At 41.1% G+C, this 23,006-nt stretch overlaps 1 protein-coding gene across 1 annotated transcript; it reads right to left on the minus strand.

The window, feature by feature from the left end:
• Positions 1-345: 345 nt before the first annotated feature.
• LOC137295999 (serine/threonine-protein kinase TBK1-like) lies at positions 346-21,050 on the minus strand. Its single transcript, XM_067827621.1, has 18 exons — positions 20,713-21,050; positions 18,869-18,994; positions 15,175-15,304; positions 14,320-14,410; positions 13,966-14,056; positions 12,447-12,604; positions 11,124-11,234; positions 10,243-10,428; positions 9,511-9,731; positions 8,638-8,791; positions 7,097-7,247; positions 6,321-6,430; positions 5,667-5,783; positions 5,400-5,501; positions 4,959-5,061; positions 4,744-4,811; positions 3,820-3,882; positions 346-3,247 (listed from the first exon to the last, which is right to left on the minus strand). The coding sequence occupies exons 1-18, from the start codon at positions 20,806-20,808 to the stop codon at positions 3,184-3,186; spliced, it is 2,142 nt and encodes a 713-aa protein (XP_067683722.1). The 5' UTR covers positions 20,809-21,050; the 3' UTR covers positions 346-3,183.
• Between the last annotated feature and the right edge of the window lie 1,956 nt (positions 21,051-23,006).

The following is a 23,006-nucleotide window of genomic DNA, read 5'->3' on the forward strand; positions in this document are numbered from 1 at the left end:
AGTCGGAGAGAGTGATATAATATATATTTACAAAAGAAAATTCACAAGCCAATGACTGTGGAGATTTACTGGCCCGACTGGAATTTTACTAGCCACGGGCTAGTGACTATTTTGCAACTGCTCTAAAGAAACGGAACTACTTCAAGTGTATGTTTACATTGCTGTATCTCCTGTGAATAAATATTTCCCTCACGTTGTTGAGTTTTATAGAAAGAACAACACCTCCTCTGAAGGTTCTCGTTTCTTCGGGTTAGCAGAGACATAATGTACTAGTTATTTAGACCAAAATATAAACTGTGTTCCAATCTAGTCTGAAACAGGTCCAAGCATCATTCAACCATTTCCTTCATTTCCGTATTCAGATTGATTTTATTCACTGTATTTCCCCATTCTACAACAAATTCACATTCAAAGCTTTGTGTTATTCAGAAACTCCGAACACTACATACCAAAGTAAACAAGCATTGATTCTCCATTAATACTAAAACAAATAAATATACACAGCTTTCTAACAAGAAGAAACTGATTTCGGTACAGACATTGCTAACAGAAAGACCCAAAAGAAAGAACTGTTTCTGTTCTGTTTTCCCCGTAAAATGGCAATAACTGCGGCTATGGTCCAGTATTTAAAGGTAGCCAGAGTGAGTGAGTGAGTGAGTTTAGTTTTATGCCTCAGTAATATTTCAGCTATATGGCGGCGGTCTGTAAATAATCGAACCCTGACCAGACAATCCAGTGATCAACAACATGAGCATCGATCTGCACAACTGGAAACCGATGACGTGTCAACCAAGTCAACTAGCCTTACCACCCGATCCTGTTAGTCGCCTCTTACGACAAACATAGTCGACTTTGGTGGCAAGTATGGGTTGCTGAAGGCCTATTCTACCAAGGATCTTCACTGATCCCAGACAGAACTTTCTATAGAACGTGCTTGTGAGAATTAACATGTGCTGATCAATTACAATTCGGGCTTGAATACATTGCAAGCGCATAGCAGTGTTTTTTGTTTTTGTTTTCGTTTTCCTTTTTTAACAAAACCAGCTTTAACCGTCTTCCTGGGTTGCACAATCTCTGGTGTTACAACCGGTTCAGCCTGGTTCCCGGGATCTGCTGCGCTGGTGCGTCACGCTTTAGTGTGAACAAAGCTGAACTGGTCAGGGTTAACACAGACTTTAACATCAGAATATACACATCATGAGTAACATCGGAAGGACCTTTCAATAGTTATTCTCAACAGGTTATGCGGTTGATATGTGAAAGTTTGGAATACCTGTTTAACTAAGTTCCGCCTAACTACAGTTCCAGTGGTAGGGAGACAGGAAACGTGGATGGACTCTTCTGAGGAGCAGTTAGTGCAGAATGAGCAATACGGATTTTTTCAAACCCTTTTTAAAACATATGCAAGAAATCCATCTAATACTTTCAAAGAACCTACGCATGGTTTGTTTGCCAAGTTTAATCGGTTAGAGAATTTAAAAAGCGAAAGTGAGTTGTGATTGGTTCGCTCAAATTCCCAGCGTAGGCACCTGATTGGATAAAAAGCTAGCCAAGGGAGGTAATAAATTTATCGGGCTGAGCCGTAGATGCATCCAGGGTATAGTGGAGACTTTTCGGAACGTAGACCCTGGAGATATCGAGGATGGGTGATTACATGATAATAATGAATATTTTTCCTAACAAAACAGTATTAAACATAACAAAGATAATAATCCCACACAAAAACAAATAGCACACTTAACAAAAATAATAATTGTAAACAATAAAACTGCAACAAGAAAAATAAAAAAAAATATTTGTAAAAGTTACTAAGGAATTATATTAACTTTAGTTAACGGTAATTAATGTTCCCCAATGAGTTGAGCTGTGCAACATCAGGTGGTGCCATCGCACTGGGTACGAGGCAGCTGTGTCATAGCTCAGTGGCGGTGGTCTACCGTGGTACCATAACCAGGCCAAAGCACACAAAGACCGGTAGGTATACTTACAGGGGTTTGAATCACTCTTTGGACATTAATTTAAAAAAAAAACCCAAAAATCTAAAATAAACAGAATTTTCTAATTTTCTAATTTCTTCACCGATTTGGTTCAAATTTGAATATATGTTAATCATAACTATTGATAGTACATGATTGCAAAAGATTTTTATTTTTTAAAACATTGTACAAACAGTGATTCTAACTCCCATGGGTAGAACCCTTTACCCCACCCCAATACTCTTTTAGTCAATACCGATCGTACAGCGGTACTCGCTATTTATCATTATTAATCTGACTACATACATATATACACATTGACCTCACACGTTATATTTAGCAGTACACTTTCTCATAAAATATAACAAAACAACATGAACAAAAACAAGTAATCTAAACTCAAGTAAAGGTAAATCAAAATGTACATTTGATATCCGTTTGGAGTACACACGTAAGCATGGCCTTCGATGAAGCTGTCTGATTATTTATTGGAAATATGAATAATTGTAAAAATGTCAGGAGATGAGCAGGTGTAGTTCACGACCTTTGTATGATACCTGAGAACTTGAGTCCATCAATTTTCTGGTACCTGTCTGAAACATGAACATATGGCAACGCCCCAAAACAACATTAAAAACAAGTGGTCTAATGTCTAATAACTGCCGCTTTGTGTCAAACTGAAGGGTATTCAATTGGTCAGTTATCTAGGGACGGATCCATGTTCCCGAGGGATGTGGATCTTTTTTCGGTTGGGTTGGGTTGGGGTATTGGGAGTGGGGAAAAGAAAAGTGAGGGGTGGGGTGGGGGTTGGGATTGGGAGTGTGGACAAGGAAGTGATTCAAATTCTTTTATTTATCCGAAATCATTACTTACTAGGGAAAATAGAGGGTACAAACTTCGAGACACATGTACGTTCAACAAACCAGTGTTCATAATACAGATACCGTGATACTGCGGGTATAATCCCGAGAACACACCCTGTGTGAAATTACCTAAATACTATTGTGATGATTTCTGACAGATACGTAAATTCTACAGTTTTCCTGGCTATTGACAATACTTGTAAAATACACTTCTGTCTGAATTTCAACCATCTGATATCACAGTAAACTGGTTCTAAACGTCTGCCCATTACTCAAGGTAGAAAGTTGCTGGAATGTCTATATCAGGGATTCCACCCATGGTCCCATACTGTTCCCAGCTGTTCCTAGTGGACGCCATGAAGGTCAAGTTCAACCGGTGTTTCAAGGTCACTAAGTACTTCGTAGTACCTGCGAACAGAACATTTAGTGAGTGGTTGAATGAGTGAGTGAGTTTATCTTAAGCCATAAATCAGATAAAGTGTACCCATGTGATGAAATGAGTATTATCATAGTTAAAACCAGGTCATGAGATTCTAGCTTTACGCCGCATTCAGCAATATTCCAGTTATATGGTGGCGGTCTGTAAGTAATCGAGTCTGGACCAGACGGTCCAGTGATCAACAGCACAAGCATTTGGGAACCGATGACATGTCAACCAGGTCAGCGAGCCTGACCACCCGATCCGTTAGTCGCCTCTTATGACAAGCATAGTCACCTTTTATGGCAAGCATGGGTTGCTGATGGCCGACTTTAAGGGTCTTGTCGCTATATGGGAACCGACAATATAATACAATAAAATATAATGATAATTAAAAAGACATTTAAGTATGACACCTGCAGGTACGTATAGCAGCAAAGAAACAAGGAAGTACGGACCTACGACTATTTATTGATCTATTGATCTATTTATTATTCATTCATCAGTATGTACTTCTCCATTATGTGTAGGTTTGAATGCTAGCTTTATCAGAAATACTTACTTGTTTTTAAAATCCAGAACAATCGCTTTCATCTCCTTGGTTTTCGACAATTCCTCTTTCACTCTGAATTGACAAAGGAAGGGATGAACCGTTTAGTTTATACATATGAACAGCATCACATAACATCAAGTTAGGGTGATCACCAGAAATGTACATCAGTTGGTTAACCTGCTACATTACAGATCTTGCGGTTTTTAGTACTTAAAGCGAGTGAGTGAGTGAGTGAGTGAGTTTAATGCTGCCATGAACGATATTCCATTGACATAATGGTCTACAGGCTTAATGTGGAATGATGGGAAATTTGTAGTGATGAAAATTTCAGTCGTTTCATTAATTTAGTAAATATTTTGCTGACAATCCAAGAAACATAATCGGGAGTCGAACCCATGATCAATGGTTCGTGACGTGCCTGTTTGGCCCAACTCTGCTAGACTGTACTGCCCCTACTGGTAAGTACTAGACACAAAGCTATATTGTTTAAAAACGTCGAGGTGTCCCTGTGTCCAGGCTAACACCCTTTGTCCCGTTTTGACGGCATTTTCATTCACCATATGCATTAGTCAACGAAACATTCGTGAAGATACAAGCTGAAATACCCCACGCATGTCCTGTGAATAAGTCCCTTAAGAATGTTTAGTTTCTGCTCACGATCGGGAAGATCAACCCTAAATCCACCCTTATGTCTAAGGGTTGTTCACTACACGCAGGGAAATGGTCACTGCATGTGAACTGAATGGTCCTTAGAGCAACAGGAAGTGAGAAGGTGAGTTTAGTTCTCGCCACTTTTAGCAGTGGTCCAGCAATATTACGGTGGGGAACATCAGAAATGGACTCCACACAACGATCGATTTAGCCTCTAGTCAACATTACTGCCCGATACTGAATACTGTTATATCTGATGTAGTGAAACGTGTGAGAGCTTACCCCTTGTCTATTGACAGAGATTTCTGCCGGACTGAATCAGAGAAACTCGATGCTGACATTTGTGACTTCTGAAAGGCACAACAAAATAAACACAGAATCAATCGATTGATTAGAATCACGACAATTCATGATTTTACGCTTGCTTTTATTATTAGAAACACTGGAAAGAGCTGATGGAAATAGATTTAGGTCCTGAGAGAGGTACATGTCCGTACCTGGGAGTCGGCTATCTGTCTGGACAGTGCAGCCAGTGACTTTTGGATGTCCTCCAGCTTCTTATCTGCTGTCTGCAGACGGTCCTCAGTTTCGTAATAATTCCTACAAAAAGTGCACATTTTCAAATGATGCGAGATTGTCAAAAAGAACATTTTCCTTGTTCAGCTGGATTGTAAGGAGCGGCTGATGCCGCCATCTTATCGTTTATATAAAGGAGTGTATTCCTATTACACCAACATAAAATTTGAGAGCACCAGTAGTATGCTTCACAGATTTTGACCAATGGAGAAAACCGGACCCAGGTATTTGGTCGTGCAAAGACTTCGCCATCCAGGCAACTACGAAGACTCAATGTCAAATGACCTGGTTGCTTTCTTGACTGTCACAGTGAATGAATGAATGAATGAATGAATGAGTGGATGGATGGATGGTTAACATACTTCGCCCATTGGTGAAAGCTGTCCTGTAGAAACTTGTTCTTGGGAACACAATGCGAGGTCCAGTGTTCCTTTGAGCTGGAGTGTATTTGTTGAAGTTGGGCCCTGGAAGTACAATATTATCATGGAGAACATTAACAAAATCCTCTCCTCTAAGTAAATAATACGCCATTCAAATACATCTTCAAGGCAGCTTGTTACTGAATTCCTTCATATTTATATGTAACACGGGGCATTTGAAATACGTTGTTAGTCAATAATCCCACTCACTTCTCGATCTGGTGGACTCTCTCGTCCAGTCGGCCGAATGACCTCTTCTTCCGTCTTTCATAAAATCGTGGCACAATATCTTTGGCTCTGACCAACCAACGCATGAATTTCCTTTCGCTGAAGATGTGAAATATAGTAAATCCTATTAGTTCTAACACGTGCACAAGATTCCCAGGTTGGTACCAGGGAAGATGTCGCCACAGTACCCAACTAGTAGTCATAAGAGGCAAATATACTGGTAACCATGGTGATTCAAGACTGGAACTGGTTCCTGGATATTTACAGATCATCTCGTCTATACCTGATAAACAAGTGTTTACAATAATCAGCAACTGTGGCACCTAATGGAGGAAGTGCCCCTGTCTGACTCCCCGATCTGTTACGTTGCAGAAGTTCTGACATGGCTACGCCATGAGTGCACAGGTCGCCAATAACATTATCCCATTTTCACTTGTTACAAGGATCTTTTACAGGAAAATACAAGTGAACAGATAAGAATTTTCAAAGGGCACTTCCACCACCTGTGTCAGTTCTTTGAAATTCTTATTCGGTTCGAAGAAGATGTCTGTCAAAAGTGATAAGGATACCAGACTAGCAAACAAAATGTCAGTAATATCTCTTCTCCTAGAATCACACCCATGATAGCTGCCTCACCATGAGCAGTTTTCGAAGCACCACGCATGCGTCTCCAGACTGACGTCATCACTTTTCGCGTAGCTGTGTGTAGCAAGCGAGGCTCCACACGCCTCCAAGTTGGCCCGTACCTGAAACCAATTGTAGTCGTAAAAAATATTCGTTTCATTTCGTAAAATGCCTGTTTTAACATTCGTGTCCTTCCGGGAAACGTTCAAAGGTGGCGTTCCATTTAAAAGAGATAAATTAACTAACTTTAAGTGTACAAGGCAAGCGCTGGATAATATGATTAACTGCATTCTAATATTACACTTAGGGGCGGTGGGGTAGCCTAGGGGTTAAAGCGAAGACCCGGGTTCGATTCCCCACATGGGTACAACGTGAGAGGCCCATTTTCTGGTGTCCCCCGCCGTGATATCGCTGGAATATTGCTAAAAGCGGTGTAAAACCAATCTCAATCACTAATATTACACTTAAGAAACTTAAAATGAAAGACGACACTTAACCCCACACTCATACCTACGAGTGGGTTTTAATCCGCTTTCTGCAACATTCCAGCAATAGTACAAAGGCGAACACTAGAAATGGGCTTCACGCTTTGTACCCATGTGGGGAATCGAACCTGGGTCGTGGGCGTGACGAGCAAACGCTTACCCACCTGGCTCCCCCACCGCCTTTCTGAATATGAATGTTGACCGAATTATTCCAGTGAGATTATATTTTTATGTTGCAGATGTATATTTACAGAAAACAAAAATATTTATGGACATTAAATGTCAGTATAGATTTCCCTTCACCTTTTCAATGGTTGACATGATGCTCTCACAGGCGGCTGACGACCCCTGACGACCAAACAAGGTGGTAGCCAGATAGTCCACATGTTCGAACAGGGTGTTAACGTAGCTGTGTTTGTTGTGGACGCTGTCTTCCCTGTCTGTCTGTTTCCTCCTGAAATACCAAGAAGACACGTGTACTGGGCCTAGATTTTCGAAGCGATAAGATCCCTTAAGTCGCCACTTACGACAAGCATGGGTTGAGATCAGTTTTATCCATGATTTCCAAAATATCCTAAATCTAACGTTATGGCCACACATTAGTGACTTCTGAAGGAATGCCGTCCCGAAAAGGATAATTTAAATCAAGGATCGTTCATAAGAACAATGTAAGGATTCGAACCCGTCACTGTTCTATTATTCTCTCCCATAGGGGTTACTCAAGTCATATCTTTCCACGTAATCTCTGTTCTAATACGATCCTTTCGTAATGCGAGTGTTTAGGATAAGTGATTTGTTGCAATCAGATTAAGTTATGCAACCAGCGATTGCGGTTTTTCTCAAAAGTGATCATTCGCAAAGCCTCGGTAATTTTCGTATGCTTCGGGAAACCTGGGACCTCTTCCCCTGCGCGATGAGCAAACGTTTCATCTAGACAGAACTCAGTCACTGGCGTCTCCATCGCCCTCGTTGACAAAAGACAAGCTAGCCATTAATCTTGTGTGTCACATCAACATAAGTCGTCGGCAGGGGAGGTATATTTATGGTCCCACTTTCTATTGTTAGTTTCTAATTTTTCAGTTAAACATGAAATGCCGAATCTATCCTTCGCATATTGACCAATTGCAACTAACTACATGGAAGACGCCATATTGGATTTAAGTGGGGTTAACACGTGTTCTGATTGGATAGAAAAAAGAGAGATAATTCGCTATTTTCTGCTGCCACGGATTGTACGAGAACCGGGAAATATGGTCGTATTGTAATATAGGTTACGTGGGAAGATATGACATGAGTAATCTCTGTGGAAAGAGAATGGCGTTCTGTCTGCAAGATTTTTAACTTTATTATTCTATTAAGGTCATCTTTTCATTAACAGAACAGAAGAGACAACTTCCTCCGGTCATCTAGAGGGATAAGTTGGGGGTTGAGCGATCGGGCTGGTACAGAGGTACGCTTTATCACGTTGACGTATACTACTAACACAACATTTGTCAAAAATTGTTTGTTGTGTAACGCCGCACTCAGTAATATTCCAGCTATATGACCGTGGTCTGTAAATAATCAGTCTGAACCAGACAATGCAGTGATCAACCGCATGAGCATGGACATGCGCATTTGGGATAACATGTGTCAACTCACAGCCAGCCTTACCACCCGATCCCGTTAGTCGCCCCTTACGATAAGCATTGGATGATAAATACCAATTGTAACCCAGATCGCAAAGGATTAAAACATCAGCTTGCTGTGCTTGAAGTATATAAGGCAAATGCCGTACATCCAAAGATTGGCTACCAAAACGATACGTTGAACTTTTACAATGTAACCAAGTCACATGGACTAACCTCAGTCTCCGTCTGACGCCAATGAAGTGTCTCTGAGCAAGTGATGTTACGTGACTGTGTCTGTGGATGAAAGCCACGTGTTCCATGAGACGCTTGGCATGCTTGAAATCTACATCCGGTTGATTTGCTGAGGACGAAAACCTCGTCGTGGTGTCTATAAGAAAGTCATTGCCAAAAGGCATACCAGTTACATTTTCTCTGTAACAAAGAACTAAAGCATACTACATTTTAAGAAGTTTTTTATTAGATACAGATAATGTTTTCTTTCTCCGTGAAACAAGGCGATATACATTTAATTTTTCAAAATAGACACAATTTTATTTATTACATCAAAAACATGTCCCACATATAAAATCAGATGCTGAGGTTTACATTTACTGAAACTGTTTGAAATCTTAGAAGGGCATTTAGAAGTAAAATGCACCAGAAAAGCAATATTCATTGACGTCAACTTCATGATTCTGAATAAGACCATGTTTCGGAGTGAATGATTGCTCTTTCATAAACCTTGCTCATCTGAGACCGCTTTGTTTTCATACAAAAAGAGGCTTTTGATCCATTAGATAATCTTTCATCAGACACTGTTCTACACGTCGTTATATGAATCATCAATAAGAGGGGTGAGTGAGTGACTTTGGTTTAACGCGGCTGTTTGCAACAGTGCAGCAATATCACGTCGGGGACACCAGAAATGGGATTCATACATTGTACCCATGTGAGGAATAGAACCTGGGTCTCCGGCTGATGAGCGAAGACTTTAACCACAAGGCTACACAGCTGCCCCAACAAAGAAGGCAGTTATAATATTCAACCAGTGGCTCAAACATGTCATTACTTAAGCTGTGAAGATCAAAGCATGGACTACTCTCCTACCCTCAATTTCCGTCAGCACCGGGTCGACTTCCCGTGTGTCGTCATGGCGGGTCCTGCCTGGAAGGAGGATAACTGGTTCCTCCTGGCTGGTCCTCCGGAGTTCCTGGATACTGTCTGTCTCCTTCACCGTCTCCGTCAACAGCACATCCTCCATCATCAGGAGCTGCTCTGTCACCAACACCCCTGTCTGACGCTCCAACTCCTTCTGAGTGTCGCGGACGCTGGGGATGGACGACGTCAAAGTACAAAGCCAGTAGGTCACTGACGGGCGCGGGGGATCGACAACGCCAAAATACAAAGTCAGTACGTCACTGACGGACGCTGAGGATCGACAACGTCAAAATACAAAGCCAGTAGGTCACTGACGGGCCCTGGGGATCGACAACGTCAAAATACAAAACCAGTAGGTCACTGACGGGCCCTGGGGATCGACAACGTCAAAATACAAAACCAGTAGGTCACTGACGGGCGATGGGGATTGATAACGTCAAAATACAAAACCAATACGTCATTGACGGGCCCTGGGGATCGACAACCTCAAAATACAAAACCAGTAGGTCACTCACGGGCGTTGGGGATTGATAACGTCAAAATACAAAACCAATACGTCACTGACGGACCCTGGGGATCGACAACGTCAAAGTACAAAACCAATACGTCACTAACGGACGCTGGGGATGAATAAAGTCAACGTACAAAACCATTACGTCACCTACGGAAGCGTTGGCTTACCTCTGAGAGGCGTTCATGTAAAGCCTGCAGAAAGGGTTGACGAAAGAGGTCGGACTGAGAACCACGATGGCCTCTTTCTTCAGGATGTCCTCTGCCTCCTGGAAGAAGTCCTCGAACGTCCACATTTTGTCTGGATTAGCCTCCATGAGACACAGGATGAGAGACGCCAAGCGCTTCTTGAAGGACCTGTGAGACAAAGCAGAGAACGATGACACAAACGGCTACGTCAGACGTCATAAACATGGCAGCTTGAGTGTCTAATAAGAGACCAAGTTATATACCTACTGTTCATCTTTTTTTTATATTAAATGGCTACCATTCCACACATCCACAATGAAGATGCACTTCTGACAGTGGCTTCAGTTTTAACACATATCTGAACAGTAATACCTTTAATCGCTTTTGTTGTACCTTGGGGCAACAGCGCTGAGCTGACAATCAAAGATATTCAGAACTGATACGGGACCGAAATGGCGAACTATAGTAGTATCTCTTCACAGTGTGAGTTTAGATTTACGTCACTTTTAGGAATATCCCAGCTATATCACAGCAGGGGACACCAAAAAGCTTTAACCACCGTGCTACCCAAACTCCCCACCTTCACAAAGAACTGCAACAGGGACATGCGCTCACATTTATATAGACACACAAACTATGTCCAAGCTTGGGAATACATTGTATGGATAAACGGCTTAGTGGGGACAGGTGTCAATGTTTTGTGAGCTGTTGAATGAGACCTTGTTTAACTTTCACTTTCCCGGCATCGCTTTGTTCTTTTGTGACATTGCCGACCTCACTGCAGAACGTCCGCCTGCATTCACGAGGGAGGAACACAGTGTACACGAATCTGTGTAAAACTAAGGATGGGTCAATCTACTTACTGGGACATAGGACACGTGCTGGGGAGTTCATCAAACCATCTGATCTCGCCGCGGTGTTTGGTTTGAACTCCGGCAATAATCCCTGCAGGTTTTTTAGCAATCATTTCAAACCTGAAAAAATCAGTCCATGAATATACGCATGTTTACGAGGGGTGATCGCTATTTTCTGAACCTCACACCGAACATCGCGACCTCAGGACATCGCAAATGACTTATTTTTCAACACAGTCCCTGCAACAAAGATCAAAGTTTTCAACGATGTTGATAGGATTTTTATTTTGTAAAGTCCTTTCGGTTGTAAAGACGTATTCTACAGCTGTTGTAACTGCTAATTATTTGGCTTTGGATGAGTTCAATTGTCCCGATAGAAGTTTCTTGTTTTGATTGTTTCGAGTTATTTCCATCGATAGTCCCACATCCTTGCAAGAACCTGTCTGGAAGAGTTTCAAACACAGTAAATGTTTTACTTGACGCCCTTTTGTTCAACTATCAGAAGGTTCCACATCGTGGACTCTCTGAATGATGTCTAGTATTGCTGACTTGAAAGGTCTTCTGGGAGGACTGTCGTCCTCATGGCGCTCCATGCATGGCATACACTCTGCCGCCCACCTCCTTACATGAGTACGCGGCCTATATGCCAAGTATGGCACTCGTGTGTTAACGGATGGGTTTTGATGATAAGCCCGTTAAGAACTTCGTCACTGCAGGTGCCTCAGGCTTGCGCACATTCCAAAGGTCACGTAATCCAGATCATGTTGCAGACTTGTCTCAGCGGAACAATGTGCTCAACTGGCAAGTATTTGTGGACATACCCATGCATCATGCTGTGACCAGAACAAAATATTTCACTGCTACAAATATATCTTAATCATTTAAGTTCATTATCTTCCTGTCTGCCCAGCATTTTCTGCTATGCTAAAGCCCTATACAAATCAAGTCGCTAATCACTTCCAAAGGTTCAGGGAACCGTTTCACACAGCGATCATAGCAATAATAGCGCAAGTCTAAGTTAAACCATGGGAGTTACGATCACCTTAGCGCTAAGATCGTTTTCTGAAATGGGGCCCAGGTTCTGAATCCAACATCTCCTTGGTGCTCCTTTTCGATTTAGAAGGAATTATTTGTTTTTATAAATGTTATATGTATTCGGAGACAAAGCGTTGGTCCACGCAACCCTAGCTATGTCAGAAAAAATCATTCAAACTTTATATAACTCTAATGCCTAAATACTAGTATAACAACAGTTAAGAAAATTAGGAACACATTAACAGGGCTTTAAGCTGTCTGTTGCCGATCTGAAATGATTAAAAGATCTGAACTCACATAGTCAGTTTGTCGGCCCTGCCGTGGTGTGGCCGGAAGGGCACTCGGCCAGTGGCACAGTGATACAGTGTGGCTCCAAGGCTCCATAGGTCAACAGAATGATCGAATTGTCGATCCCGGCTCCTCTCCAGGAAGGCAGCTTTGTAGATATCTGGGTGCTGGAATACAAGGTGAGTTGATCTGAGGTATAGCTTCGCTGCCATGACTATTGAGACCAAAACACGTATATGTGTGTGTATGTCCGTGCGTCCGTATGACTCTGAGGCTGTAGTGTTCCTTACCTATGGACTGACGTCTGACAAGTAGATGACGGACACTGCCACTTAAGAAAATCTGCTACAGAGATACACACTGGGGGTATAACCTTAAAGAATCTCAAGTTCACAACGGTGGTGACCTAGTTAAACACCTGGCTGAAACCCACGAAAGATCAGTTGTTGTTTTAAGTGAACGAAGCACGTAACATTAGCACCACCATGAATACACGGCAGCTGCAATGCCTCTTGAACAAAGACAGTGTTACTGAAGGAATGAAAATCAAAGTGCTTGCTGCCGATCAGTTATCCACCCAACAAGTCGTTCACCAGACTAGAGCCACGTTGAAGAGAGAAAGTGTCGTCCACTGGGAAAACACCATGGAAGCAATGTCAAAGCGAATGAAAACAGCACTGCAGACGCGTGAACGTATGTTTGGGCTCATGACTTGTCCCGTCAAAAAAGAAAACAGATCTCACAGAGATCTCAAGCAGCAGCAGCAGCAGCGGTATATATGGGTGCTTCGGAAGAATTTAGGCTCTTTTATTATCTCTTTACCATGATCTTCTGTGGGAAAACCTGGTTACTGAAGCAGCTTCTAGAATGGATGAAGATGAAACCTTATCCTGAACGTACTATATAGCTCTGCAAACGATGGCAGGCCTTGTATAACACATGTTTATCCCTACGTTGAATTTCATCAAGGTATTCCTTCCGACCTGGAAAAGGGATGCATTTCTGGACCCCCATGTGGTGCATGTGGTTATCCTCGACAAGTTGATGTCAAGCCAGCAGAGATCAACGCATTACAGAACTGTTTACGGAAGGAAGTCATCATCCTAATGACTCAGTGATTGCCTTGAACCAAAACCTGTATTATATTAAGGATCCCACAAGTGTGTAACATTGAGATGCGGTAGTGTAGCTTTAAGGCACGAGTATATGATGTTGGGACCATGTATATAACTTTGAGGTCTTGTTGTGTAACAATGAGGTGCGGTAGTGTAGTTTTAAGGCACGAGTATCTGATGTTGGGGCTACGTAGTTGACTATAAGTCGGGGTATTTCTTCACTCAATGTTCCCATCATATCGTGATGGCCTGGGTTGTTGTTCATACAGTGAACCACTGGTTTGTCTGAGCCATTAATATTACTAACATTGGTGTAAAATAATATGCATTGTCAGTCGCGTTCATGGTGCGTTTCCCAATGTTCCATTTTACTGATTTACTGTATTTAAATATTCCACAAAGTTTTTAAGTACCAAGTATTCTTCCGTTCCCACAAGAGACTGGAAACATTCGTCCGGCATCAATGGCTTGGCCGTACCGAAATCTGACAGCTTGTACAGTGAGCTGAAGAAAAAATATGCATAAATTCAATGTGAATTTTTTAAAATAAAAAAAACCAAGACAATGAAATCTTCACATATTGCTGAAGGCCTATTCTGCACCGGGACCTTCATTGGTCTCGTCACACCAAAGACTTGGGTTTGATTCCCCACATGGGCACAATATGCAAAGGCCATCCCTAATGTCCCCCGCCGTCGAATTACTGCACTATACAAGCGGCGTAAAACTAAACTCACTCGCTCGCTCACTTTCCTTGAGTAAATTACCTGCCATCCTCGGAAATACATCTGAGTATATTGGCTGGCTTGATGTCTCTGTGGATAAAACCCTTCTCGCGGTAGTGCTTCATGCCATCCACTGTTAAAAAAACACATCAATACTAAAGGATTTGTACAGGATGTTCTCCCTGTAATCCTCAATCCAGAGCGTTTTACAAAGTCATTCGAACTAATTCCTCTCTGCCACAGAGAGTAATACCATTTTTTATACATTATATTAAAAATTTGAATGTCAGTAATTCAGAACAATATGTTGGCACAAGTATATTTGAACACATGAGTAACATTTTACTTTGTATCTGTTCTCAGTGCCAGACATTAAGAAATCGTCCAAACATTTCATATCTGCGGATTTTTATCCAGTAGCGGGCTTAATAGGAAGTGCATAATTGGGTCAGATGCTCCATTTGGCAAACTTCCATTATCACGGTGTTCACGCAATTAATCCTCTTTAAGGTCGATGGTTCTTATCGGTAAGTCTGGAGTGTGGCAACATTGTGAGTAAGGCAGTCAAGAAATACGTTGGAACATTGGTCAGTGTAGTAAATATAGCCCGTCCTTCACATTCAGTTTTCAAAAGGACGGTCCACTAAACCTTTGGTCGGGGGAAATATTTGAAAAAAAGAACTTAACTTGGTTTGAACTTCATCTTTCCATACATGTTCTTTCTCGTTTTCGTTTCAACATTTGTTGATTTTTTTTATTGTTATAGCTTTTGGGACTCGACTGGCTTTGTTTGTTCAGGACTGTTCAAAGTATAGCAAAGATGACGGATTAAAGTACAAGACTTCAGAGATATATTATGGGCGGGGACAGTGGGTGCAGACACAGGGACGTACATACACAGATGACGGAGAACCAGCAAGTATTCTTCCTCGTCCAGGCCGTAGGCGTTCTCTGGTCTGTTGAGGTGGTCCAGCAGGCTTCCTCCATCACAAAACTCGGTAACCACCACCAAGCGACGGGACCCAATCTACAACATTCATTTTGAATAATTGTTTGTGTTAATGATAGGTAAAAATATTATTATTATTAAAATAATATTTGTATAGCTCCTATATCAGTTCAGCTGCTCCAAGGCGCTTTGTATATCCCTCGATCACTAGATCTCAACGGCACATCGTATTTTCAGTATCAACTCTCTGGGCACAAGCAACTCCTGCAGTCTACGAGGGATATCAAAAAGTTCTAATTATCACCAAGAGTCATTCAGGGTAGAAGTTTTATTTTCCTTTCGTGTACTAATGGCTTCTCTATATAGCCACCATCCCGAGTTACACATTTCTCCCACCGTTTCTTGACCTTGCACACACCGCCTGAATAGAAGTCCCCTGATTTCATAGAAACAACCATTCGTGTCATCAAAACGAAATCCACGAAGTGGGTTCCTCATCTCTGGATCATTCCAATAGACCGAACATTCGTCCATGGTTACAAGACGCTGAAGAAATCCTCTTCATCATGCTCCAAGAGCTCCAGTGCCTGTCGTGACTTATTCGTAGAGTCTGTCTTTGAAGAGGAGCCAGTAAGCGAGGAACCCAGCATGCTGACACTTTGGGCATCTACAGTTGGTTAGAATGATGTTCCATAACTCAAGTCAATCTCGTGCATAACTATTTGTACTTTTACACGGCGATCTTCTTGAACCAGTGCCTTGACTTTGTTCACGGTGTCCACGTCATCAGTTAGAGAGGGGCGTCCACTTCTTGGCTAAACTGTGAGTGACATGTGACCGATTTGGAAATTCCTTTTCCACCTCTCAACACTGCCATAGGATGGGCTATCATCACCGTTGAGGGCAGCCCTTTACGTGCAAGAAACAGAGCACATATCACAAGACTGAATACAGTAAAGTAGATAGTTCTTGGTCCATTAACTAGACAAGGATCAGTGATGATACAGTCAACATTTTATCCTGATTGCTCAGTAACTCGTTGTGATAACTGGAACGTCTTGATGCCCCCTCGTACTAGGCGAACCGAGTTAATGTGGCTTTCCCATCCTCACTAAGTGCCTATTCAAAGCTGGGTGCATCGGGACACAGTCACAGTACTTTGTCCAAGTTTACACGCGACTAGGTCTTTGGACGGATTCTTGTGGCCACATCTGGTCATCTAACACCGGATTCGTGGATTCGTGAACAGAGTTGTGTACTGTACCCTAGGAGCTGTCACAACGCTGAAGAATCTGCACAAAAAATTGACTCCAACGTTTTCACACTGGGATACAGGTGGGGTCGATCCCGGCAACTCAAAGCTCGCTGGATCAAATAAAGCCTGGCGCCTGATTCCAACGACATAATGCGTTCCTTCAAATAATTGGGTCACGGCAACTCAGAGAGACTGACCACCCGCAAGTATGGCGAAGAAAAATCTCAACCCGGATCATAAGAGCTTCCAAGCAGGTTTCCAACATTGGTGTAAACTTTGGTTTATTGATGAGTTCTTTCTTCAGAAATCTCTTCTTCCCGCGTTCATGTTGCTACCAGTACAAATATGCATTCTTGTTAAGAGGCGACTATCGGGATGGAATGGTCAGGCCCGCTGACTTGGTTGACACATGTCATCGTACTGCGTTGATTGATGCTCATGGTGTCAATCACTGGATAATCTGGTCCAGACACGAATATTTTTCAGACCGCTGTCATACAGCGGTAATATTGCGGAGTGCGGCGTAAAGCAACAAACAAATGCATTCTGATTTCAAACTTTCCGATTAAATATATCATGAATGAATCTTACATTCACATAACCTAACAATATTTGACCCATGTCATTCTGTCATGACGATACTGACCCAGGTATAGGAACATATCCGACAAGGAAAAGTAAACTGTGCGTTACAATCGCACAGTTTAATAAAGAACCTGAGACTTGGTAAGTCAAATCCAGCTGTGAAGTTTTCCCTACCCGCGTGCGCGCAAGCACCCACGCATGCACACATACACCCACACACACGCGAGCGCGCGCGTTAAAGTACATACCCCACACCCACGTAAATGAAATGCTAGACTTGTTAAATAAATAAATAAAATAAATAAATAAATAAATCCGTCACTTCGTTATAAGCGTGTTGGTACAATAGCGGCGTGAAAGTAAACTCACTCACTATATTATCTCTTACGGCCTTTACATCCTTTTTGTTTTCACTTTTTGTCTACTGTACAGTGGTTCTGGTTATCATTTAATCAATACAGTTTGATAACCCGGCAGGCTGGTTAGTACCAGGAAGGTGTTTCTCGGTGTAAAGTGCACATATTATGGTACAAGCGTTGTTACACGAAGGTCAAGGTCGCAGAAACATTGATAAACCCGGAACAGGCGTTGGAATTCTGACCGAAATAACAATTTGAATACGGATACGTGTAGTGAGTGAGTTTAGTTTTACGCCGCTTTTAGCAATATTCCAGCAATATCACGGCGGGGGACACCACAAAATGGGATACGTGTAAACTGAGCAAATCGAGCGACCAACGACTCGCATTTAGACCCAGTAACAGACTGGTATATGAAATAACATTTTTCTGGCCGACTGTCGTGGTATTCAGTGAGGCTATTATTCATTCTGACTTTTACGTCACATCGGTATTGTTTCAGCCATATAGCGACGTGATCGAGTCTGAACACATAAGAGTGCGGCTTAAAACTAAACTCACTCATGCACTGAATACATAAGCATTTTAAGAACAAAACTTAAATGATATCAGTTGTTTTTTTTGTTGTTTTTTTTGTTTTTTTTAAAAATCTATAGTTAAGCATTACAACATTATTTACAAACAGAAGCACTAATGTGAAATATACCTGTTTATTTCCTAACATAACCTTACCTACTGAGTCCAGGTTAATGGTGGAATTAGGCAAGGCGAGATTGTGTGTCTTGTCCCAACCGAGATTAAATAATAACGACGTACTTGCGTGTCGTTCTAGTCCGATTTACGATTTCAAAAGTTAATTCACTGATATATATCATGCAACATTTAAACACTTATTTCACACCGAGGAACAGTGTAACGTCTCCCAGTCGATCGGCTTATGGTTTTAATCCAATAATGGCCAGGCAAGGTAATAACAAACAAAATCTTTTAATGTCGTTTGGTAAGAGGGAGCCGAGGATCGAATCACAGACTTTAATCTCTCCCGGCTGACCCTGCATCCACGGATCTATAATTAAGGTAAGCTAGGTGATATGTGAAGCAGGTGCCCTAATGACCATTATGTATATTTATCACCAATGAGGGCGAAAATATCAGGGTTCATATTTTTTATAAAGTGCACTAGGGCAAATGGCACTTTGTCATGGCACCAGTACCGTAACCATTGTATGGCAGGCAGTCATATAAAAGCCTTCATATATTTTTTGTTAAAGACAGAATAAAGTTTTACTACTCCTAAAGTGTGTCACATTAAGCATGGTCAACACATTTCATATTGTAAAACCAGAATCAATGTATCGTTTCAGTAATATCTTGATAATAATGTTTCATTCTACATAACTATTCCAGGTCCTTCCCATCAACAGTAAAAACGGTGGTTCCCACCTCCTCCTCGCAGCCATAGTATTTGATGATGTTGGGGTGGTTCAGCTGTTTCAGAGCCTGTATCTCCCGGCCAATGTCCCCGTCAGTCCTGGGGCCGAACACCTTCAGTGCCCGGATCTCGCCAGACTGCAACAAACCATACAGTTGATGTACAGTGACTATCGGATACGTCATATATACCCACTGTCACGCTTTTAGGAATATCTGATATGCAGCCATCCGTGATGTCACGCCGAGTTATGAATGGACAATTGTGATTTATTTACACAAAGCGTGCGAGTGTGGTTTTAGGCCGTTTGGGCTAAATTCCAGCAATATCACGGCATGTGGCAGCTGAAATGGGCATCATACATTGTAGAGCTGTGACGATGTATCGTAGTACTGATAATCGTGTTACTTTATATGACGATAAATATATCGATACTTTTTTCATATCGTGATACGTATCGTTGACCTCAAAATTGTTATTTGTCACTAGAAACTGACGGTTATGTCAATATTTACACTGTTACTGGATATAAAAAATATATGTTTCTAAACAAAATAACTGAAGATAGCATATTGTGATGTGTATCGAATCGTTCCAAGATATCGCGATATGTATCGCATCGTGCATTTTCTGTATTGTCACACCTCTAATTCATTATACCCGTGAGGGGGAATCAAACCAAGCTCTCTGACGTGACGAGCGAACGCTTTAACCACTAGGCTAAACCCCGCCCCTGTCTATTGTGCGATGCTATAAGAAATGATACACCATCATGGTCAAATAGCTACATTCTTCATTTATACCCTAAAACACGAAAACATGTTGAAGTCAACGATCATTAGGGAAACAGTAATTAAACATATAACAAACAGGGCAGTTTTCTTTTTATTTCTTCTAACGGTCCAGCGATTGTCCCCTCATAATAGGAACAAATATTACCCGTAACCAATTATCACGATAATGATTACACTTTCATAAACAGTCACAAATGGAGTCTGGATATAAACTCCGAGGAAGACAGTTTTATAGTACTGACATACTATTAAACATCAATGTAAGTTATGAACTCTCTCTTAAACCCTACCAGTTTATACTATATGTAAGGTGAGAGAAATTTAAGTGTCATTTTTTACGTATGTCATCACATTACAACTGGGTAGATTGATGGTCATGAAGTTGATCACCGGATTGTATGACGATTATTCATAGACCGCTGCCATATGGCTGGAACAGTGCTTAGTGTGCCATTAAACAAACAAAATAAGTGTCACATGTCAGTTGGTCTATAGATATTATTCTCATATCAGATATAATATTCCGAGATATGATATCTCGATAACACGGCTGTCGTGAACTAAAGTAAACGATATCACTTATCAGTATAAAGTACTAGTTTCTGCATTGTTCAGTTTCATTCGGAGAATCTGATGAATACGTACAGTGACATATCCGGACATCACAGTACATTATCAAACTAAAGCTTCTTTATTGAACATATAATATATGAAACTGAATATATAACTACTGACGACACAGTGGCCGAAGGCTTGTACACAGGACATATTTCACCGTATTGACAACTACCGGATATAATGATCACACCGGGAGTGTTTGTGTTTACGTTACGTTTGGTAAACATTTGTTACGTTAGTCTGACAAGGAATAAAAATGTGACAGATTAATGTGGTTTCAGGATGATTTAAACATTACCATACTTTAAGGAGAATCACAAACCGAAAGTTGTATTGACCCGGAAACATTGGGCCTTGAGACCAACACCACGGACACTGTAAACATGGTTTGTGACAATATTCGTTACATAGAAACTTCATACGTATGAGTTGTATGTATTTACCTTAGAGATTCCTTTATAAACTTCACATGTTGCACCAATTCCCAAACAGTCATCTGTACTATAAGAATGATTGGCAGTAGAACGAACATTCGCCATTGCTTGTTTGTATGTGTGGGACGGCCATTCAGGGGAGGTAATATTTTAGTAATACGGAGACGAATCTATTTTTAGCTTGGTTTTCCCGAGAATGAAATCAAATGGAGCGTGGGTTCATGTCGGTAAACCCCAGCAAACAGGGTCTTGAAATCCCATGTATCCCATATACAAACGTCAAAGGGTTCCTTTCACATTGTGAGCACAATAAATGCGTGTACCTTGAGTCTAGTACTTGCTGTACTAGCCCTGTACCCGTCCACGCATGTTGCGATACTATGACGTCAGCTATCACGTGGATATGAATAGAATTTGCAGATACGTGTACTTTCAGTGAAAGGTGCAAAAGTTATTTGTAAAACAGTACCACTTCACGAAACGTGTGCGCTCTAGCAGATCCCTAGAGTTGATGAAAGACTTACCTTATATTTATTATTTACAAAAGTTATTGCTATATATAGTAGACGGAAATTCAACATCGGAAACTGTTAAAATATCTGGTATTACTGTTATATTATCTTTAATTGAAAAGCATAGACACAAAAAGAGTGAGTAAGTTAGTTTTACGCCGGGCTTTGTGTATTGTGTTGTGGACCATTTGTATCCCGTCCAATCCCATCTAGTCAGAGAACAAACGAGTCACTGTAAGGATAAAATACAGCAGTTGAACCTCACGGACTGTTCATTTCCCGTGTGTGAATGAGTGAGTTTAGTTTTACGCCGCTCTCAGCAATATTCCAGCGATGTGGCGGCAGTCTGTAAATTATCGAGTCTGGACCAGACAATCCAGTGATCAACACCATGAGCATCTTTCTGCGCAACTGGGAACCGATGACATGTGCGAACCTGACCTCCCTGTCGCCTCTTGCGACAAGCATAGTCGCCTTTTAAGGCAAGTATGGGTGGCTGAAGGTCTGTTCTACCCCGGACCTTCAGGGGTTAGGTACATAAAAGACGTGCTACAACATGCTGAAATGTCTTAAAAGAGAAAATAGACTGGGTCTTTCAAAAACGTAAGTTATTCTCATTTAAGAGTTTTTCATGCATAAAATCTATTACTCCCAAGAATGCGGGGACGTTACGTTTTTAAAAATATATTCAAACACAAATGTAAAACTATTTGGTTTCAAAATGGACACGAACTGATCTCCACTCTTAATTTGTATCGTGACCATACGTTTTAACATTTGAGAATTAAATTTGCATTTGTGGACACTAGTAGGCCATCCGAGATTTTTACAGATTTCGATATACGGATACCAAAGGAAGTGTGATGTTCTACATCCAAACTAGACAAAAGGAACATCGGAAGCTGACTTAAAGCTGATATCTGGAAATATATTTGTAGTTTCTAACTTCTAAATGTGTCATTTGATATATGATTAAGAGATTTTATTTATTTATTTATTTATTTATTTATTTATTTATTTATTTATTTATTTATTTATTTATTTACTTATTTATTTATTTATTTATTTATTTATTTATTTATAGATAGGTATTTTTAGATGCGACGTTTTAGTATAGAAGTGTGGGTGAATGAGTGAGTGACTTTTACAAAGCACTCAGCAATATTCCAGCTATATGGCGGCGGTCTGTAAATAATCGAGTTTTAACCAATTGGAGTACAGTGACATGTGTCAAGTCAGCGAGCATGACCACCCGTTCGCCTCTTACGACAAACGTGGTTTACTGAAGATCGATTCCAACCCGGATCTTCACGGGTAGAATTCCTGTTTATTCCCATGGGCTATTGAAAATCAGTTCTAACCCTGATCTACACGTGCACGGGTTTCAGTGCAGAGGCTAACGCCTTTATAAAGCAAGTGATACCTTGCAGTTGTAGTTGTAGTTAAAAACAAACAAACATAGAAGTGGAATATCGTTTTGATTTTTGATGCGTAGATGATAACTCAGATTGATTTCGATCCCATTTCTGTGGTTTATTGACTGTTATTTAATTATATCATGTCGACAGATCTATAATAGGAAAAAGAACACATTTGATGTTTTTACGCTGAATGTATTTAAACTTAGCATCTGACTTTGTTGAAAACTCATATTAGCTGGGTAAATATGTATGTGAATGAGTGGGTATGGTTTAACGTCCACCCATTGTACCCATGTTGGGAATGGAACCCGGGCCTTCAGCGTGACGAGCGAACACTGCACCCATTATGCTACCCTGCCGCCCCAACATG

The sequence above is a fragment of the Haliotis asinina genome, chromosome 9 (assembly GCF_037392515.1).
Source record: "Haliotis asinina isolate JCU_RB_2024 chromosome 9, JCU_Hal_asi_v2, whole genome shotgun sequence".
In the NCBI taxonomy this organism is placed as follows: Eukaryota; Metazoa; Mollusca; class Gastropoda; order Lepetellida; family Haliotidae; genus Haliotis; species Haliotis asinina.

Bases quoted from the DNA above. Each gene is read 5' to 3' on its own strand.
- LOC137295999 (XM_067827621.1), bottom strand. From the start codon at position 20,808: ATGGCGAATGTTCGTTCTACTGCCAATCATTCTTATAGTACAGATGAC. The intron at 11,235-12,446 runs GTGAGTTCAGAT...TGATTTTTTCAG, and splicing joins AGGGCCGACAAACTGACTAT to GTTTGAAATGATTGCTAAAA. The intron at 3,883-4,743 runs GTAAGCTCTCAC...TTGTCAATTCAG, and splicing joins TCTCTGTCAATAGACAAGGG to AGTGAAAGAGGAATTGTCGA.